At 36.2% G+C, this 22880-nt stretch overlaps 1 protein-coding gene across 3 annotated transcripts in view; it reads right to left on the reverse strand.

Moving 5' to 3' along the window:
* PRKG2 (protein kinase cGMP-dependent 2) overlaps nt 1-22880 on the reverse strand; it is a 97464-nt gene that overhangs the window by 57036 nt on the left and 17548 nt on the right. For all 3 annotated transcript variants that reach the window (XM_033105262.1, XM_033105263.1, XM_033105261.1), the window contains exons 3-6: nt 11374-11540; nt 5011-5124; nt 3723-3828; nt 653-716 (exon numbers count right to left, since the gene is read on the reverse strand). In XM_033105262.1, coding sequence (XP_032961153.1) covers nt 653-716; nt 3723-3828; nt 5011-5124; nt 11374-11540 — 451 coding nt within the window. The remainder of the gene's footprint in view (nt 1-652; nt 717-3722; nt 3829-5010; nt 5125-11373; nt 11541-22880) is intronic.

The raw sequence follows: 22880 nt of genomic DNA on the forward strand, positions 1-22880 counted from the left end.
AAGGTACATGTCATAAAAGCATTATTCACAAAAAGACTTGACTAGTCTTGGACTAGAACCAACCATCTGGGTGATGCCTAATATAATAGAAGTTTTTGAACACATTCCAACATGCCATTTTCCCCTAGATGTTAAAATAGGTAAAGTGCTTCTTAAGTGCAGTGTTTCTTTGTTTTGTTTTGTTTTCCTAATGTTGTTTCATGGCCTAGAGTTTTCAAGTATGATTCAAAAGTCTGTCACCAAAAGCCCCAATATCCCTTTCTCTACTCCATTTCCTAATTATGCATCACTGACTCCTTTATATTATGAAAACGCTGTAAAAGATTGTGAAGTTAATCACAGAAAATCAAATGCTTCTTAAGGCAGATTAGTTTTATAAAATATACTAACAAGATTAAAATATGTAAATCAAATGCCATTTTGCACATGCAAATCCAACTTCCTTTTATAATTTCAGAAGAGTTCCCCAAAGCCATCCCAATCCCTTAATTCAGTATGAATTGGCCTAACATTTTTTACAATAGAAAAAGGCTCCTGGTCTCTGTAGACTGGCAATGTACCATCTTTTCCTTTTTATTTATCTACAGTGCTAATGATGGCTAGATTATATAATCTCTTAAGAAAATGTGTTTTTTGCTTTTAAATTTCTTACCACTTCTAAGCAGTCAATGATCTTGGTTAACTTGTCTTCAGGTAAATTCTTCAGCAAGGATACACTTCAAAATGAAAAAGAAACATTTATTTCATTATCTTCCTGAATTAAATTCTAAACACAAATGTATATGTAGATTCAAAAATCCTTACATGCATTTAAAAAGGCACTTTAATTTTTCCAAAGTAAACCTCCAAATTTATCACACATAAATAACTGAATTTCAAATGCATTGAAATTATATAAACACATATAATCACAGGTATTTATCATAGGCAAATAAATAAAAATAGTAAGATATTGTAAAGGGAAAAAATAAAATTTTGCCTGTTCAGGGTAAAAAAACATACATTTATTGATGGTTTACAAAGTGAATCACTTCCGGAAATGTGATTCTCTGCACATCTCAATACCTCTTTTACTAGCTTGGGTGAGGAGCTCTGCTTCCAGAAGAGGATCAGATTTTCATCTAAATCCTTATAATTAAGTGAAGACTGAATCCAGGGGGAAATGCAGGAATTAGCATGGAAATGATCTTTGATTATTAGTCATACTATCCTGTCTTTTAAAATTAATGATAGCCAGAGGTATGTAATAGAAACACTTTCACAAATAATAATAATAATAATATAAATAGAATGAAATAGAATACTGAAACTATTTGGAAAAAAATCAGAAACTCCACTCAGTATGATTAACCAATCAATATGATCAAATTATTCTATTAGAGAAATTTCTTCTCCACTTTACCCATTTTTACTCAGGACTGTTCATAGAATTTCTATAAGACAAATACATCTTTCTTACCATCTAAAATTTGGCATGCCTAAGGAAAAAATGATGCTACTCCAAATATACATCATTGAATCTGATTTTTGAAAAGAGATCTCCAGACTGACCCTTGCACATGTGCCAGCAGCCATGTATAAGAATGTCTATAATTGCCAAAAACTGGAACCCTCCCCCTTCCCGCCCACTAGTGGGAGGACAGATAAATGCACTGTGGTAGAGTCAGATAACAGAACTCTAAAAGAGAAAAATGACTGAACTAACCAAACTGATGAATCTTAAAAAAAATAATAATAAGTTGCAAGAATAACACCATTTTTATAAAGTTGAAAAATAGGCTAACTCAAGCTATAGGCAACACAATAAAGAATACCAAGGGAATGATTAGTACGAAACTTCAGAATATAGACTACCCCAAGGAGAGCAGGAAATGACACATGGGAGCACGTGAGAACTCCAAGAACATTGCTCACTTTCTACGTCTTGGTTTGGACAATAAATTGATGGTGCTCATTTTGTTATTATGTTTTATAAATTACACATGTACTATGTATCTTCTATATACATCACATACGTCATAATAAAAAGATATAAATGGGAAAAAGAAAGAGCTTATGGTATATTATGAAACAAAGAGAATGTCTTTCTCTAATAAGTCTCCCTATCTATGAAAAGGTAAAAGGGTAACCAGATTTTGTCACTGGTTAACATGACCTTTCTGAAAGATCTACTTCTAGTTCATACTGGAATCTACAACGCTAGTGAAAATACTCCCCTGGAAATGAATACCTTTGGGGACTGGTGAGGAAATTGATGGGCGGAAAACTCTTTTGTCTATTTCCCCTCTATGAAAGCAGACAGCAGGTTTGTCTTGTTCACCATGGAACCCGCAATGTTAGGGCTTGGCAGTGTTGAATGAATGCAGGAATGAGATAACAAAAGGAAGGAAGGAAGGAAAGAAAAAAGGAAGGAAGGAAGACGTACTAGTAAATTCTCTCAGTTCCTTCCAGTAAGACAGAACATACTAGACTCCAAGGGAAGGAACAGCTATACCTAGAGATTCAGGTTTTGACTTCAGACATTAAAATGCAACCCCCAGCACTGGTTTATTTGTTTATCCCTTTTTGCCTTTGCATAAGTTTGGTTCATTAGCTTTAAATGCTGAACTGCATTGCTCAGTTGTTGGATTTTGAGATAATCTATACTCAGGTAGACCTCAGATTGCTGAGGCATTGGTTGGCATAAAGGTAAGGCACCAGTTGTCAAAACTGCATCTCTCTGCCAGGAGTCATTATTGACTTTGGGAGAGTAAATCAGCAAGATTCTATGTGAGAAAACTTAACGTCGACAATGTTCCACTGATTAACATGTGTTCATTCAATAGGTATTGAGTCTTCACTCTATGCGAAGCACTGGACAGCCCTAAAATCATTGGTTCTACAGGCTAGCTCTGCATGCAAGAGAAAATCACTATGCTTATAAAAAACTTAGAATTTATTTTTGGAAACTGTGAGGTATTTTATTATTGTTACCACTTATCACAGATAACAGTTCATTACAGTATGTATTACAGCTTCAGAGACTGTCAAAACTCCCACAAAAGAGACAGAAATAGTTGAAATAGGGAACTTATACTTTCTAAAAACATTTTTATGTGGGACTAACTTTTCAGTTACATAGGTATTTGTTTCTCTATAATTTGATGCTTCCAAATAGTTGGGGGTATAGAATAGTTCACAAAATGAGCATGTTCCAAAGATCCGTGCCATCAGGGCAAGCACAGTACCATTGTGGCATGTTAATCTGCTACAAATATAGTAATCTGGAAGATGGTGTATCTATGAAAATGTGAAAAAAAATGTGTCAGGTAAAGCAAGTAAGGATAGCAAAATAAATTAATGTTAATATTATTCTAAGCAAAGCATTATTAGAAAGATTATCTTTTGCTATTTTCTTCCAAAATATAGAGTATCTTTCAAAGTCAACTGGGCACCCCGGGTGAATATTTTTGGATTTTTGGCACATTTTTCTACACTATATACAATGATTCCATCAACATAAGGGCAAAATTAGCAGGAGAAATAAATCATGGCACAAGGCTAATGGGAATTAAATATAAAATTTTATATATCGTGGCATTTACTGTAAGGGAATACTTCTGGTTTAATCATGTGGAAAATGCTTAAGAGAAGCTATAGTGAAGAAATTATTCTAATAAAACCAACATATCCACAATATGGTTATACCATCTTTTCTCTTTCTACCAATGTGTTAGTCTTACCTTCTGAGGAAGTTTCTGTATTGTTCATCTCTAGCTTGAGCTGTCCTTCTCATTATGTTCTGGAATACCTCTCGATCTAGTGCCCAAGTTTTAACATTGGTAATAGCTTTATGAGAAAAAAAAATCAAGAAAATAATAAAATACTATGTTTTCTCACATTAAGAAAACATCGAAAAATGTTAATAATTTTTTTATGTTGTCATAAAATAAAATTTCTTGGAAAAAATGTATTATTTAAACATGCAAATGAAAGGAAGTAGTGATGTAAACAGTGGGTAATTTATACAATCATTTTTGGCTTTCATATGAACCATGGTTTGGAAGTGAGTAGCAAGATTTCCTTTCTAATTATGTTTTACTTAGGATGATATTAAAATTACTTTGCAATGCCCAATTATGCACGACATCATCAGGATGTATTTCAGATTTGTGCTGTGATACAAGAGAAAGCCAGCCAGCCTGGAGCTAATCCAGACAGTGAAGAATTCACAAGCAAATAATTGAAAGTTAAAGTTCCCTGCGTGTATGAGTGTCTTTTTATGCCATTTAGGCATTGTAGCTACAGAAAACCGATATATTTTAAGGATCTCTGAGTAAATTAGAATTATCTTAACATTCTTGTTAAAAATGCAGATCCTTAGGCCCCATTGCCAGAGACCTGATTCAGGTTTGAAGTGAAGCCCTGAATCTGCATTTTTATCAAACACTGCAGCAAAGCTGAGACACATAACCCAGTCCCAAACACTGAGAAACACCACATCTAAGTAATTCAGAAGAAAACCTAAGATTAAATACAGTCAAAACAGGAATCTTAAGGAGAAACAATTAAACTAATCTCAACAGTTATTCGTGAAAATTCTCATTAACTAATTCACATCTCTTTTGACATTTATACATTTTCACTGGTTTAATTAATTTTTCTCATTTATAATATGGTCAGAACCTCATAGAGAATGGAAAGCAAACATTCTGGATGAGCCTAAGGCAGATGTCTATATAGTAACAAGTGAAATGGCAATTAAAGAAAATATTGGAATCATTCGGTTTAAACATATGTTCATATTCTATATATACAGGTATCTGATGGTAAAGCTCTTTTAAACTTGAATTATTTAGACAAGTTCTTTAATGAAAATCCTTTTATAAGCGTAGTATTGCGACTATTAACAAGAGCATAGGGGACACAATGGGGGACAAAAAGATTAAATCAGGTTGCAAGAGTAACTGAATTAGGCTGTCCTTAATATTGTGTAACAATTCCAAAATATAGCATTTAATCTCCTGTTACCTTTCACAGAAGCGGTCCTTGTACAGTTGTATAAAATGGCTAGTTCCCCAAATGTGGTCCACATAGGGATGGCTGACAGCAATTTCTCACCTTGGAACACCTCTAATCGGCCCTCTACCAAGAAGAATTTTAAAAAGAAAAAGAAACAAAGAATACAGTTATGATTCTCATTATAATAAAGTGGTTAAGAGTGCAGACTGAAACCAGCTCTGCCACACTATTAGCTGGTTCTCCTTGAGAAAGTTACCCTCTCTGCCTGAGGTTCCTTGCCGATAATGGGGATAATACTAATATTTACTTTATGCACTTGTTGTCAGATATGAATAAGTTACTATAGGAACGTAGAGCTATATAGCTAGCAGAGTAAATGCCATGTAAGTGTTAGCTATTGTTAACTTTATCATTGTTACAAAATTCTTTCTCTGGAGCAGTGGCTGCCAAGTGTCTTATTTAAAGTTGACTCAGTCCCATGAAAAATGTAGCACATGAAACAACTTCTCTTGTACAAGAAACACAATTAATATATGTCTGGAAAACATAGCACAGCTGTTCACACTGACAGAGGGATGAATCGTCATGACTGAGAAGTGCACTGGCCCTGCAGTCAGGCTGCCTGGCCCGACTAGTCATTGCCTGTGTGCTTTGGGGAAGTTAGCTTCCTATGCCCCAGTGGTTGTCTAACCCCTCATTCAGTGAAATGAACTAATAAGTGGAAGTCACTAAAAAGAGTGCTTGAGGAAGACAATATCAAGTAAAGGAGAAGACACACCAACAGACTGGGCAAAAATATGTTTACAAAAGACACATCTGATAAAGGACTGTTGTACAAAATATACAAAGAACTCCTAAAATTCAACAACAAGAAAACAAACAACCCCGCTGAAAAATGGGCCAAAGGTCTTTAACAGACACTCACCAAAGAAGATATACAGATGTCAAATAAGCATATGAAAAGATGTCCCACGACATATGTTATCAGGGAAACGCCGATTAAAATAATGAGATAACCGCTACACACAAATTAGAATGGCTAAAATCCAGAAAATGGACAACACCAAATGCTAGCAAGGATGTGGAGCAACAGGAACACTCATACATTGTTGGTGGAAACGCAAAGTGGTGCAGCCCTTTTGGAAGAGAGTTTGGCAGTTTCTTACAAAAACGAAATATATTCTTACCATACTCCTTGGTATTGACCCAAAAGAAGTGAAAACTTATGTCCACACAAAAACCTGCACATGGATTTTTATGGCAGCTTAATCATAATTGTCAAAACTTGAAAGCAACCAAAATGTTCTCTAGTAGGTGAATGGATAAATAAACTGTAATACATCCAGACAATGGAATATTATTCAGCGCTAATAAGAAATGAGCTATCAAATCATGAAAAGACATTGAGGAATCTTAAATTCCTCTAAGAGAAATTCCTACTAAGTGACAGAAGCCAATCTGAAAAGGCTACATACTGTTTGATTCCAACTGTATATGACACTCTAGAAAATGAAAAACTATGGAGAAAATAAAAAGAGCAGTGGTTGTCAGAGGTGGGGTGAGCGGAGATGCATAAGCAGAGTACAGAGAATTTTTAGGACAATGAAAATGCTCTGTATGATATTATAATGAACAATATATGTCATTATACGTTTGTTTAAACCTATAGAATGAACCCTAAGGTGAACTATGAACTTTGGGAGATTATAATGTGTCAATATAGTACCATCCTTGGTATAAATAGATAAAAAAAATAAATAATAAATAAATAAATAACTTTTTTTAAAAAAATGTACCACTCTGGTGAGTAATGTTGATAATACGAGAAGCTATGAATGTGTGGGACCAGGGGATATATGAGAAATCTCTATATCTCCCTCTCAATTTTGTTGTAACACTAAAACTACTCTTTAAAAAATAAAATCTTATAAAAAATAAAAAGAAGACGAGTGCTTAACACTAACCTTTATTTAGGTAAAGGTTGGGGGAAGGAGATGCAGTACTTCAGGCAACCTCACAATTCTTTTTGCCCTGGAAATTCTATTCTCCTTTCCCATTGAACAAAGGCAAATCAAACCTTACCTAACCAAGATCATATGCAAAAAAAGACGTATTCTTAAAGGAAAACAAATGGTGGAGTTATTCTCTTTGCCTTGAAAAATTTCCTCCTAATTCACCACAAAGTGGCTCTGGATCGCCTCTGTCCATCTATCTATTCATTCAACAAATCTGATGTGAGCACCTATGTTCTACCAGGAACTGGTCCAGGTGCCGAAGAGACAGAGTGGACAAAACAGAAAAGATCCTGGTTCTGATGGAACTTAATATTCTAATAATAAATAAAGTCTGTTTTGGTTCCAAATCCTACAAATTAGATATGAAAAATTTAATAGTTTCTCATTACAACTAAATTAAATTCCATTGAAATCACTTAATGGTACTGTCAAGTTGGTGTCATGGATCTTAATGCATTCCAAGTTTTTTTTTTTTTTTCCTAATTAGTTATGGCTCATAGGACTTGGCTGATAGGACTGAAGAAATATATGCAATATCAAACATTTAAGCTAAATATAATTGACTATTTGCTATTCATTTGATATTTTATAAAGGGAATATTTTTAATTAACAAATCAATTTGCTCAATCAACTAAATCAGGCAATTCATTCCTTAGATAACACCATAATTAATTCAAATAAAAAACTATCCATTTTCATTTTCATGTGTGCTATAGCCTTGATTTGAATGACCGTATTAACGCTCACTTCTGATGAAACTCTTCTCTCCCCAAGTCTTTCATCGGAATTACTGACTGGCAAGGAACAAGATGGGCTGACATGAGTTTCTCACCCTTTCTTAGCAGGTTCCATAAATATTTCTTGACTTAATGATCAATCTTCTCTTGCCAGAATGTTCTAATGTTGCTAAAGTAAGAGTGAAATGGCCAAGAAAAAAAATGAAAGAGGGACAAATTGCTCTGAATCACCTTCCGTAGAAAAGGGAAGGCTGGCTAAATTAAGACTATAATCTACTTCTTGGGTAAAACAATTACTTGGGAATGACTGTATAATTTTAAGAGTGCCTACAAAGATGTAGATGAAAAATAATAAACCAATAATTATGAAACTGGGTTGTTTAAAAAACCAAAGTATAGAAAAACAATCTTCTATAACGAAGATTACTCTATCCAGAAAAGCTATCATTTAGAATTGAAGGACAGATAAAGAGCTTCCCAGACAAGAAAAAGATAAAGGAGTTCATCACTACCTAACTGATATTTCAAGGAATCTTAGAGGGACTTCTTTAAGATCCCCCCAAAAATATGAATAATAAAATGGCAATAACTATATATCTATCAATAATTACTTTAAATGTAAATGGGTTAAATGCTCTAATCAAAAGATAGGGTGGCTGAATGGATAAGAAAATAAAAACCTTACATATGCTGCCAACGAGAGACTCTCTTCAGATCAAAAGACACACACAGACTGAAAGTAAAGGGATAGGAAAAAGATATTTCATGAAAATGGAGGGAATAAAAAGCTAGGGTAGCAATGCTTATATCAGACAAAATAGACTTTAAAACAAAGACTATAACAAGAGATAAAGAAGGACCCAGTAATCCCACTTCTGGATACTTATCTGAGAAACTCAAAATGCTATTTTGAGGGGACATGTGCATCCATATGTTCATTACAGCACTGTTTACAACAGCCAAGATGTGGAGGTAACGTGGGTGTCTGTCAATAGATGTATGGAGAAAGACAAGGTGGTACACACATACAATGAAATATTGCTTGGCCACGGAAGGGGATGAGTTCTCACCATCTGTGGTGGTATGAATGGACCTGGAGGGTATTGTGCTGAGTGGAGTGTAAGACAGAGAAAGACAGATGCAATGTGATTTCGTTTATATGTGGAATCTAAAGAACAAAACAAAACAAACAAACAAAACAGAAACAAACTCATAGATACAGAGAACATTTTATTGATTGCCAGATGGGAGAGAGATTGGGGGTGTGAAAAAGGGGGAAGGAATTAAGAAATATAAATTGGTAGTTACAAAGTAGTCATGGGGATGTAGGGTATAGCATAAGGAATAGAGTCAATAATATTGTAATAACTATGTATGGAGTCAGATGTGTACTAGATTTATTGGGGTGACAGATGAAAGGGGGTTTCAGGAACAGAGTGAGAAACATGAAGGTATTAAGAAGTACAAATTGGTAGTTAACAAGATAGTCACAAAGATGTAAAGTAAAGCATAAGAAATAGTCAGGGATCAAAGACGATGCAGCCAAAAACATTTTGCAAAGAATGAACAATGTTACATAATTTTTCTGGATATTACATGATAACGGTGGTATTTGTCAGTATTTTTTTTAATCTGTAATTGATTGTGATTGCTTTTCACATTATAAATATTCCATTTGTACCAAAGAAAAAAAAAAGGAAAGAAATATAGTCAATAATATGTAATGTATAGTGCCAGATGGGTATTAGACTAGTCAGGGGGATCACTTTTAAATTACATAAATGTCGGGTAAGGGGGATCAAATATATGGTAATGGAAGGAGAACTGACTCTGGGTGGTGAACACACAATGGGATTTATAGATGATGTAATACAGAATTGCACACCTGAAATCTATGTAATTTTACTAACGATTGTCACCCCAATAAAATTTTTAAAAAATATATAAATGTCTAACCACTATACTCTATACCTGCAATTAATATAAAATAATATTGAATGTCAACTGAAATTGAAAAATTAAAAGGGAGGGGAAGGAAAAGGAGAAACAAGAGGTTCAAATTTCCAAGTATGAAACAAATAAGTCATGGGGATGTAATGTACAGCATAGGGAATATAGTCAATAATATTGTGATAACGTAGTACGGTGTCAGGTGGTTGCTGGACTTACCATGGTGATTACTTCTTTAAGTATATAAATGCTAAACAACTATGGTGTACACTTGAAACTAATATAATGTTTTATGTTAGCTATATTTTAATTAAAATCTTTTTAAAAATAAATAAAAACAATCTTTTATATACTATAAATAGAATAATACATGTTTATTAATTTTTTTTGGATAGACAACTTCTGCCCCACACGTAAGTCCCCAAGTAAACAAGAATCATAAAAGCATTGCTTAAGAAGTGGCAAGATCTTTGAATTAGCACTTGTTCACTGGAACATGCCAAACTCAGAGCCTAACTGTAAAAAGTGACTTTCTGAAAACTAAACATCACCCATCACATTAATGTTAACTTAAATTTTATTAGTCTGTAATTTTAGTTAATATGCAGCTTATACATTTATTCTGGTGTTCATGTTGTTTAAGAGATATGTGTAAATGAGCTTGTATTATGTTTGTATAAGTTTATTGCAAGGCTATAATAAAAGTAATTTTTAAATGAATTTTAGGGGGGAAAAAAAACAAAACATTGCTTAGATGGCCAGGAACTGTAATGCAAAACAGAAGGCCACACACATCTCAGGTTACCACTGCATCTGGGTAAACCAGTTTAACTTTTTCCTTAAAACTCAAAAAGTAGGGGCAATTCAGAATTTCACAGAGTATTCAATAACCATCAGCCCCATTCAGATAATTGCTTGCTTCTATATCTAAAATTTTTTTTTTCATGTACCACTATAAGATTTGTGTATTGGACATGCGTTTGAGAAATAAATCCTTTGCCTATCTGTTATAATCATCCGAGCATGTAAGCTTGTTCAAGTGATCATATATGAAGGAAACCATTTAAATGATTCTAAAAACAGCAGTTTTAGTTTTAAGATATGCCATTTGATGTGTCTATTGACTAAGTGTACCTAAATTATCTTTTTAAATCATTGTACATAACCAAAATATTTTACAAAACCAAAAAAAGAACTGTTTTCTTTTTCTAGTACAACCACCTAAAAATATCAACATAAGCAGCAGTATTTTAATGGAAATATCTTTTTGTAATTGTTGAGTGAGTGGCACTGTGATTAAAAGTATGAACTCTTAAGTAAGAGCGCCTAAGGGGCTTAGAGGCTGTGTGGCCTTGGCTTAGTTATTTAACCTCTCTGTCCACATTAGTAACATGAAGATAACAGCATTGCCTAATAGAGTTGATGAGAAGCTGAAATGAGATCTATTAAGTTCTCAATAGGATGCTTGGCACATATAGAAAGCATTCAGTACATATGAAGTATTATCGTCATGATTAGATCAACAATGTTACTATTTCATGAGCTCAATCTGTTACATTTTCTATAAACAGAGCAAACTGTTTTGCATTTTCATAAATTTTGCAAAAATTGTCAAGACAACAGGCAAAATATTTGTTACACGATAACTGGAAAAATCTGTGAAACCCACCTGCCAGCACAAAGATGTGGGTTCCTGGTTCTCCTTGCTTAATAATGTAACTCCCATGTTGGTAGCTCCTTCCATACATGCATTCTACCATGTCTTTGATCTGCTGAGGATCCAATCTCTTCAAAAACTGATTGTTATTGAGAGCATCTGTAATGAGCTTCTTCTCACTTGTGCAATGGAAAAGATGTGTTAGTCACAATGAATGAAAACTATGTTTTGCTATTTAGAGTCACTTCATTTTGAATCTTGATATAACTGTCTACATACTTACAATTTTTCCAGCAGGACGATTTTTTTTCCTAGGCCCACCAACACTTGACCCTTATAACTACCACCATGGATTACACATAAAATCTTTCAAAACATCTTGGAATATTTTTCTGATAATCATGATTATACCAAGTTTATTATCACTCCTAATTATCATCATCACAAATGTAGCATCTCTGAAGATCCCTAGATGCACTATTAATGGACACATGACTTTTAGATGGAAAGCTAATCTGGTTGGAATGCGGAGGTGAGTTCAAGGGACTACAGCACAGTTCGTTCATTGATGTATGCAGGTATGCATAGCGCCTATGGTACTAGTTATTTTACACCTTATTTAATCCTTACCACTCTCCTGTGAGATAATTACTATTCTTAGTTTATGGATAAGTAAACTAAAAGGTAAGAAACAACTTATTAACTCCTAGGATTTAAATCTAAGTCTGTGAATCTGAAGTCTGTGCTGCTTCCATTCTATCCATTGCCTCTTCCATTGAGCTGGAGAAGTCAGCTTCCTTGGGACTTGTTAGATTTGATCAGACATAAAGGTGGTAGCCTGTGTTTGTCTAGGTTTTGACTCTTAGTAGACTAGACCACTTACGTTTTAAATCTCACAGCTTATTCATTCCCCAAATGAATCTAAGACCCACTTGTCATAATCCTAGAACACTCTACTTTCTTTTGGAAAAGAAGAAGCTCTAAATAATTATCCAACCTTCATTGTCACAAATTTCAAATGTTTTAATTAACATACTTTATATGTAGACATCATAGATATAATAAACTGGAAAAATGTTGCCTTTGGGTTAAGTCAGAATCTTTGCACAATATATTTGCTCCCACTCAAACTCAGTGTGATGTTTGTTAAATAGGGTTTGTTTGTTTGTTTGTTCCTGTAGTTGTCATTCAAACTCTCTCCCATCACTACCTTTCCTGTTTGAAAACTTGTGATCTTTTCTACACAGAAAGTTCTCAAACACAAGGTAAAAATTCACGGAATAGGATACCTCGTTCACGACCACATCCATCAGATCATTTGACGACATGAAGGGCAGAGAATGAAGTCTTGTACGGAAATCCCTTCCTCCCTACACAACCTCCGACATCCTCGAGCCATCCAAACTCTTTGAGTTACTTGAGAACTTCCTTCCTCCTTCGTCTAATCTATCACCAAATCTTGTCAAGTCTCTTTACAAAATATCACCGTTATCCATTTTAGTTTCCATGTTCAAAGATATCACCACCATCCAAGAAAAAAAATCTTAGGCCTGGGCAACCTTAACAGCTTCTTTCTTTTTTGGTGTTTCAGCTTCTAGTCTCATTCCTGTACAGTCCATCCTATACCAGATTATCAGATTAATCTTGCTAAAAAACTGACTTCACTCTGATCTAATTCTGCCTTCATCCACTAAAACCAACAATTCGTTTAATTAATAGATGCTGAGAAAATACTCTTGCTAGACGTTCTCAGTGCAAGTAGTAGAACTGTGGTTACCCAAAAAGCTCCAGCTTTCATGGGCCTTTCATGCCAGCGTACCATTCCAACAAGCGTTTCCTCAAAGCCCACATATCCAAATTTCTCAAAATATGTTCCAAGAAGCACTGTTCCTTTATAAGCACAAGTGTGCTGAGTTTAAAGTTTTGGGAATTTGCAATGCGTACTTTAAAGGTTCAAAGAAATCTTGCAGTAAACAAATCTGTTTAAATCAATGTTTCCCAACCTCAGTGTCTTAATTATTTATTTATTTTGGCTTAACTTCTATTAACATGCCATGGAAATACAGTTGACCCTTGAACAACATGGATTGGAACCTTACAGGTCCACTTAACATGCAGATTTTTTAAAATAAATACTGTAAATGTATTTTCTCTTCCTTATGATTTTCTTAATAACATTTTCTCTAGCTTACTTTACAGTAAGGATACAGTATGCAATACATATACAAAATATGTGTATTGACTATGTTATCGGTAAGGCTTCCAGTCAACAGTATATTATTTGTAGTTAAGTTTTGGGGTAGCCAAAGATTACATACTAATTTTTTCCTGTGCAGGGGGTCGGCACCCCTAACTCCGGTGTTGTTCAAGGGTTAATGTACTGTGAAAACCCTTTTACCCATAGAAGAATATAAACATCCCACAATCTGATATTCCCCATTTCCCACCACATGGCTACACTCTATCCATCTAGTACTTACTGCTTAAAACAAATCCTTTGGAATTGTAGACTGGTATTCTCATTGTCTCCTATGCTTGGTGGCTTTACCTTCCGGTTTGGTACGTGCTTTCTCCTCTAACTTAACTTAGTTTCTTCTCCTTTCCACCTACCCAAACCTTACACATCTACCAAGAAACCTCTAATGATCTAGTTAATCCTGCCTGGGTACCGTAGCTTACACAAATTTTTTATTTTACTGTAAACTCCTAGAGTACTTGTATTCACGTCCATTCAATTCAACAAACTTACCAAGCATTTACTTGGGACATAAAAATTAACTAACTTAGATAAAATGTACTATCCATCAATTCCACTCCTAGGTAAATACTCATCATAAATCATATTAATATACCAAAAAATGTGCAAAATGTGCATTGCAGCTTTATTCAAAACTGCTAAACACCAGAATCAACAAAATACCCATCAATAGCAAATTGATAAATTGTGGTATAGTCATACAGCTAACACTATATAGCGATGATAATTAATGAACCAAGGCTATATACAATACCATAAATGAATCTCACTTATAAACAAAAGAAGCCAGGCTCCACTCCATAGATTCTCTTATTCCATTAAAATAAAGTTCAAAAATAGGCAAAAAGTAATCCATGATAATAATAGTGCAGATAGTGGCTGTCTTTGAGGTAGATAATGGGTAGGGATTGGTGGGTAGGAAGAGAGCAGGAGGGGCTTCTGAGATGCTGGTAATGCTGTTTGATGGTTACCTGGGTGTGTTCACTCTATGATTTGTGTGCTTCCATAAAAAATTCATTAAAAAAATTAAAGATGTGTATGGTTTTGGAGTCAGAAAATCCTAAGTTAAAATCCCAGGTCTGCTACACTTCCAGCTGTATGATCTTGGTCAAGTCACTTAACCTTTCTGAATCTCAGATTTCTTCTATGTGAATAGAGCATGGTAATCATACCTACTTCATAGAAATATAATGTCCATTAACTAAGATAAGGTGCCAGTAAATACTTAATAAATGGCAGTAAGCGTAGTTGACAAGGGTAGTAGTAATACTTTTTGTGGGGAACAGTGAGATGGGAAAAGTTCTGGAGACCATGGAGAAACAAAGAGGAACTGCCAAGCCCCTCCGCTCAGTTCAAAGTTCCTCCAGTAGGGCTGGATCTCAGATTTGTGACCAGTGTTGGCAGCATCACTAATCCTTTTGGAATCCTTTCATATCCCAGATTTACATAACCAACATTCTTTGAAGCAATAAATTCTTGTCCTCTAAATTACTTCAGGAAGTTTAATTTGTCAAAGTCCATTGACAGTTCTTGTTAGGCTGGGCCCTCAATCTTCCTCTTCTGGTCCTGTGTACTAAAGGCTTGCGCTCTCACTGTTTGTTTTGGTTGGGTCATAGCATGTGTCTTGCCATCTTCTTTGCATAAGGCTTAGTGCAAAGCAGGAGCCAGCAGGTCTTATCTAGCAGGGATTTCTTGTGAGCGCAGAGGCCAAGGCAACTTTACGTGCGTGGCATTTCACAGCCTAATTACATATACCCTTAGAAATCAGACTGTAAAGCATGTTTGTCAAGGGTACAAGATCTAGAGTTGTCATACCAGGGTTGATTCCGAATTCTGCCACTTAGGCACTGTGGAACCCTGGGCAAGTCACTTAATCTGGAGTTTTCTCGGCTATAAAATGACAATAAACACAGTCCATGGGTCATAGGATTTCTATGAGAATTAGATTAGTTAACACTATAAAGCACTAAGAACAGCTCCTGGCACATAAAATATGTTACGTAAGGGACAGCTCTTCCTGTTATCGGTCAGCAAGTTGCCAGCAACTTAAAAACCTTCAAGTTAGAACAGCTCTAAAAACTCCATACTTTCCACCTGCCTTTATTTATGGAGATTGCTTCACAGTGTTGTTAAAACTCCTGACAATCCACCACACCCACCCAGGCCCACCGAACTACTTACAGGTCCCCAAAAGTGCCAGAACACTTTGTTTCCCTGCAATCCATTCAAAACCCAGTTCAAGGTCGTCTCTTCTATGGAGATTTCCCTGATCCCACTAAACAAGGTATGCTCTGTCCTTTCTTTATACACGTACTACTTAGAATGTTAATTACACAAGACTGCACTGAATTTTAATTTCCTCAAAGAGACGGTGATCTTCAAGGGTGTAACTATGCCTTTTTCCTCCTGTTACCTAAAATCTAGACTTGTACATGGCACATAGTAGGAACTCAACAAAATTAATGCTAAAAGACATGCAAACTCTTTCTCCTAGTTTAAAAACCATGGACACGGAGACAAGAGTAGAGGTGGAAATGTCAGTCACCTAGGAAACAAGGCACAGATAATAAGCAGGATACACATCTACTTCCTCCTCCTAAAAATGTTTTGAGTGATAAACCAAAAAGAAAAAAAGAAACTAATAAATGCACAAGTTTATAATTTGAGAAACTAACATGAAAAAGATGAGGTCATTCCCTGGGTAAACAAACTAAGCATGACATCCTCTTGTCAACTCTCTTGCCCTATTGCCCATGTAATTAAATACAGTTGTAATTTAATCACGTTTACTGCTACTTCATGCTTCAACCAACATTTCCCTCTTCCTTTCTTAAATGTGTGCAGATGATCCTATTCCCATGAGCACCGAAGAAAAGAGTTTAACAATGAAATGTTGAAAACAACCAAAACTTACAAGGAAGTTAATCTGACACACTCAGTGACGTGCATAATCACCATTCGGCTGCATGGCCATTAGGTAGAAATAGCAAATAATTCCCTTAAATGTCTGTGTGGAGTATTGCTCTTAGATCGTCAAACGGAATATTTGTGGATTCAGCTGCAGGGAACCCTGTTCCTATAAGAAAATGGATCTCAATCATTGTCGCACATTAGAATGTCAAGGGAGTGTTTATAAATCCTGATGCCCATCACCCTCACCTCAAACCAATGTAATCAGACTCCCTGGGGGTTGGACTGAAACATCAGTGTATTTTTAATGCATGCCAGGTGACTACAGTGTGTGTGTACTTAAGGTTAAGAATTACAGCTGTAAACAAGAAAATGCAAGGTCCTCTGAAGCTGTCCTGTCCCTCTGTATTCCCACAGCACTGGGAATATGCCTCTATGGAAGGTTCATCAAACAATCAATCACTATTATGTAATTAACAATAATTGGTTAATTAGCAATAATCAATTAATATTTGTTTGTCACAACACTTTGCAAGATAACTAATAAATACAGAAAAGAGGAAGTTATTAGTCTCCCTTCTTCCAACATCCTGTATAGAACCTAAAACATGCCTGGAACCTACGAGCATGCTGTCCAATCAGCCCCAGGACTCTGGATTTTTATTTTAATTGTGGTAAAATATACAACATAAACTGTACCATTTTAGTCACTTAAGTACACAGTTCAGTGGCATTAAAAATATTCCCATTATTTTGCAATTATTGCTACCATCCATCACCAGAATTTTTTTCATCTTCCCAAACTAAAACTCTGTACCCATTAAAAGCTAAGTCCCTGTTCCCTTCTCTTTCCAGCTCCTGGCAACCTCCATTCTGCTTTATATCCCTACAAATTTGACTGCTCTAAGTACCCCATATGAGTGGAAAAATACAATTTGTCTTTCTGAGTCTTATTCACTTATCACGTCTTCAAGGTTCAATCATGTTGTAGTATCAAAAAGGGAGGAATTTCCTTCCTTTTTAAGGCTAAGTAATTGCACGTATTGTACTGCATTTTGTTCATCCATTCTCCCATCGATAGACATTTGAGTTGTTTCCACCTTTGGCTATGGTGAATAATGCTTCTATGAACATGTGTGTTTAAGATTCTGGACTTTTTACATACGGCTTTACATATCTAGCCAAGATTCTTAGCCAGGAATCTCACACCAGAGAAGTGAAAGGGCATGGTGTACAGAATTTAAAAATGGCCCCATGATCTGTATCCCTCTGGTGTCATGCCCTTGTATCACCCTTGAGTGCAGATGAACCTGTGCCTTACTCCTCACCAACAGAATATGGCAATGGTGATGGGAAGGTCACCCAGTGTACGAGGTCTGACAATGAAGTTCGCGAACTTGCCACCATATGCTTACATTGGCAGCACTGTACAAACAGCTTGGTAAGGTTTTATAATCTCCATATATCAGTGTCTTATAGCTCTGTTTGTGTCAACATGTGGCGGTGTCTTGCTGAGTGGCATTTATTATTGTTGTTGCATATTTTTGTGTGTCATTGCAAGAATGTCTGAGCTTGAATTAGAACAACGAACAAACATTAAATTTCTTGTTAAACTTGGCAATAGTGGAAGTGAAATCAGGGACATCTTAGTCCAAGTTTATGGGGATAATGCCATGAAGAAAATAGCAGTGTACAAATGGATTAAACAGTTTTCTGAGGGGAGAGAACGCATCACTGATGAAGAGACGTCAAGGCAGCCTGTAACAAGCAGAACTGACAAAAAACACTGCAAAAATTCGTGGAATTGTGCATCAAAATCATTGGCTGACTGTTAGAAGCACAGCAGACCAAGTAAACATCAATAGAGAAACAGCTAGGAAAATCTTAACTGAAACTCTTGTCATGAGGAAGGTGTGTGCAAAAATAGTCCCAAAGGAGCTCTTGCATCATGACAATGCACCAGCTCACAGGGCACTGTCTGCGAGGGAGTTTTTAGCCAGTAAACAAATAACTGTATTGGAACACCCTTCCTCTTCACCTGACATGGCCCCCACTGACTTCTTTCTTTACCCTAAGATACAGGAACTATTGAAAGCAAGACATTTGCATGACATTCAGGACATCAAGGCTAATACGATGACAGCTCTGATCCACATTCCAGAAAGAGTTCCAAAATTGCTTTGAAGGGTGGGTTAGGAGCTGCTGTTGGTGCATAGCTTCCCAAGGGGAGTATTTCGAAGGCAACCATAGAGATATTCAGCAATGAGGTATGCAGCACTTTTTCTAGGATGAGTTCGCGAACTGAATTGTCAGACCTCATATGTTCTTTTTGACTTCATCTTAGCCAACTGTAAAGAGATTCTCCAGTTGGCCTTAAAGAAGTAATCTGCCATATTGTGAGAGGGTGTGCGAGAGGAACGTAGAATAGGCAACCCTGAGCAGCCTCTCGGAGCCCCCAGCTGACAATCGGCAAGAAACTGAGTACTTCAGTCCTACAACCACAAGGAACTGAATACTGCCAGCAATCACAGGAGTTTAGAGAAGGACCTCTTCTACTAGAAAGCCCTAAAGAGGAACATAGCCAGTTGACACCTTGACTGCAGTCTTGTGAAACCCTAAGCAAATGACCTAAATGGCCATGCCTAGACTCTGAACCCACAGAAATGCTGAGATAACAAATATGTATTGTTTTAAGATGCTAAGTTTGTGGTAACTTGTTACACAGCAATAGAAAAATAATACACGTGGGTTTCTCTGAGTTTCTATTTCTAAGGACTTTCAAATAGTATCTTATTCTGATCATTTTTTACCTCGCTTTTTCTCATCTCACCTGCAGAGAAGGAACTAGAAGCTACAGATCTTTCTTTCCTTCCTATTTCCCAGAGCTTGATCTATAAACCCTCAAAAGACTATCCAAACTGATGCTTGAAATTAAAATTAATGATCAATTAATTTACCAATTAAAATTAATTCAGCATGACAAAAAAAAATACTACTGCAAGGATTAAAAGGAAACTGGCAGTTCCTGATCACTCACACTTTAATATGAATTATATATAAGACACCCTCTGGTCATTCCTGGCTCTGTAGATCTCCAAAAAATTGTCAAACAAGACTGCACTGAAAAATCTACAACTAACAAATACTTCTAAGGGGCGTCATCATGAAGAGGAGGAGACAAATTATTTTAAAATGAGACTTTAAAGAAAGGAAACAGTTTTAGTCAAAGGATAAATACAAGTAACGTATCTTTCACATAAGAGGTACCGTGTTTCCCTGAAAATAAGACTTAGCCAGACAATCAGCTCTGATGCGTCTTTTGGAGCAAAAATTAATATAAGACCCGGTATTATTGTATTATATATTATATTATATTATATTATATTATATTATATTATATTATATTATATTATATTATACTGGGTCTTACATTATATTAAAATAAGACTGGGTCTTATGTTAATTTTTGCTCCAAAAGACGCATTAGAGCTGATTGTCCGGCAATGTCTTATTTTCAGGGAAACACGGTACTTTCAAAGCCTAAAAACTGAAAAGTTTTTTTCCTGGCTTCAGATCTTTTCCCCTTCATGAAAATTTTACTGCAGGTTAAACCCTAGAAAAAGTCAGGTGACAGGAGCTGAGCTGCTCAGGTTTCCAGAAAGAAAAGGGAGGCTCCCCTGGAAACTGCACCTCTTATTAGGAGGCAAAGGTCAGTGACAAAGCTTCCCTCTGATTGGACAAGTAAGGAGGAAAAGGCCACTGTCTTCTCAACTATGCTATTTCCACTGTACTCTTTCCTGGGAATCTAGCAAAATAAATAAATAAATAAATAATGGGCAGTGTCCTGAATGGCATGAAATGTTTGTGAGCACTAAGGCTGTTGACTATTCAAAACAATAGGTCCTAGAGTCCTGAGTGTTCTCCGAAGCTTAATTAAACACTTTTCCTAACACCTAGCAATTGACAGACTGGAAGATTTGAGGCTAAAGTGAGAAGGAGCAAAGGGCAGCTAAAAACCAAGCGGAAGATAATTTGAGAGGTTGAGAGAGGGCCCAGGTAGGGGTGCAGAGTGAGGGGAGCCCAGGGGTTTTGGTTCCCCCAGAGAAAAAGAAGAAAAAGCAGGGACAGGAATGAGAGGGGAAGGGGGCTAGGACTCAGAAAGTCTGTAGAAACCTATTTAAGTCCACCAAGATGTCAGGGCAGCTGCCACTTAATTCCAGGCAGGTTGTTCTTCAACTTCTCCACCTCCTTCCTGCTTCCTTTTTCTGAAGTTGAAAGGCACTGCCCACCCCATTTCCCTCCCACCTCCCACTCCAAGGGGAGTCATTCACAATGCAAGCTGCACCACCTGTAAGAGTTGTGTATGCCCTGGTGGAGAACACACTTTTGATATCAGGCCCACTCAGACTGGAAACCTGGTTCGAGAAACTACTACCAACAGCATGCCCTAGAGCAAGTTGTCGACTAACTGAGCTTTCATTTCACCTTTGGTACATTGGAACAGCAACGCCCTTCTTATTACAGAAGTCTCCAGCCTCCATGAGATAATGTACGGAAAAGAACAGACATGCAGCAGGTAACTGATAACTTGGTTTTCTTCCCCAGCCTTGAGTCACTAGTTCTGGTCTTGATGTCTACATGCACATTATTGCGATAAAACATAACCTTGTGTTTTCAAACACTCTGACAACTTTCACCAGACACATCCCCCAGTTGCATTCTCCCACAGTTTCTGGCTATCAGGTCACCACACAATTGAATTTTTCTTCCTTCCCTTATGTATCTTATTTTTCACTTTTCTGAAGACCCAGGTTAAAGCAATAGTATGTATAAGCATATGTATGAATTTTTTAAACTATGCAACTGATAATTTAGAGTACATACTCATACATACACTCTTAAAAATCTTTAATTATCTGTAGTAAAATCTAGATGTAGAACCTCTCAGACAGTCACATCTAAGTCAGTATTTCATGGTGGGGGGAAAGATTTATTTCCCTCCCATCCCCAGCAAAATTTTCCTCTACTGCAAACTGAGACCAGGGCAGCATTTTCTGGAAGCATAATTTTCAGGAAGAAATAACAACAGAAGGGAGTTGTGTGTGATCATACAAAGAAAGTATTAGAAAATATCTATTTCTAATTATACATTTAATTTTTTTCCAAGGCTCCCCAGCTAAAATGTGAAGAGTCCTCTAATTTTCATCTTGGAAAAGTGGAAAAGTAGCAGTTGTTAGAATAGACTTTAGACAGCAAATTTTATGGCTTTCAATCCCAATTCTAATATTAAAACTATCAAAATATAAAAGTATAACTTAGGCAAGTTATTTAATTCTGCATGCTTCAGTTTCTCATATATAAAATGGAGGTGATAATATCTATTTTACAGATTAGTTGTGAGGATGAAATGATCCAATATTTGATCCAAGCATTCAGAGTGATGCTTGGCACAGAATCAGTGATATATAAATGTTATTGTTATTATTACTATTATTATTCCATAGAAACCCTCCTGTTCAATAAAGGAGACACATTTCCACAATGTATATTCAAATGCTCAGCATTGCTTTAGAAAGGAAGCACAAAAAATAACAACATACTCTTCCTCCTCTTCCAAGTCTTATTTAAATAGATGACTCACAAGCGTTTTCCACTTTTACCTATTCTGCTCCTGGGGTGGAAATGACAGATGAAACTAATGGCCCTTCTGAAAACTAAGTCAACCTCTGAAGTCAGATGGCAAGTCTTTGTTTTATCTTTCCTTCTCACAGAAGAACAATAGTTTCAAATGATAGTTCAAGCATTCTTAGTGAAAGCAGACCAGGGACTTGCCAGATGTCTCTGATTAATTTGCCTGTGTTCCACCAGACATTAAACATAAGCTTGTAATTTTGCTCTGCCGGTGCTGAAGTTTGCTAAACCATGTCTACATAAACAGAAAATTTAATTTCAGTAAAAGGTCTGACTTCTGGATGCATGGTTGTCTTGGAGCTCAAGGCAGAGTCAGACATGAACAGAAATGCTATCTGAGCTCTTTCTCTCCCTCCTTTGCCACAATCCTTTGAACTGGCAATCGGTTCTCAGCCTTGAGAAGCACTGTGCTCATTTGGGAACCCATTTGTGGCCCTACGCTATTTCACAGTCTGTGCCATCAGCTGGATCAAACCCATCCTCTGTGTCCTTTTCACATAGGCCTGAGCTTTGGGGACCCAGCATTTGGTAAACATCGATGCAATGAGTAAACTCTTCTCAGCTCTGCTTTGGAGAAGCCAGGAAGCCCCACTGTTCTTTCTACGAATCAAGAGGCACGTCAAAATAAAGCTGACTAGTGCCCACACTGGCCTGACTTGAG

This window comes from Rhinolophus ferrumequinum, chromosome 5 (genome assembly GCF_004115265.2).
Source record: "Rhinolophus ferrumequinum isolate MPI-CBG mRhiFer1 chromosome 5, mRhiFer1_v1.p, whole genome shotgun sequence".
Lineage (NCBI taxonomy): Eukaryota > Metazoa > Chordata > Mammalia > Chiroptera > Rhinolophidae > Rhinolophus > Rhinolophus ferrumequinum.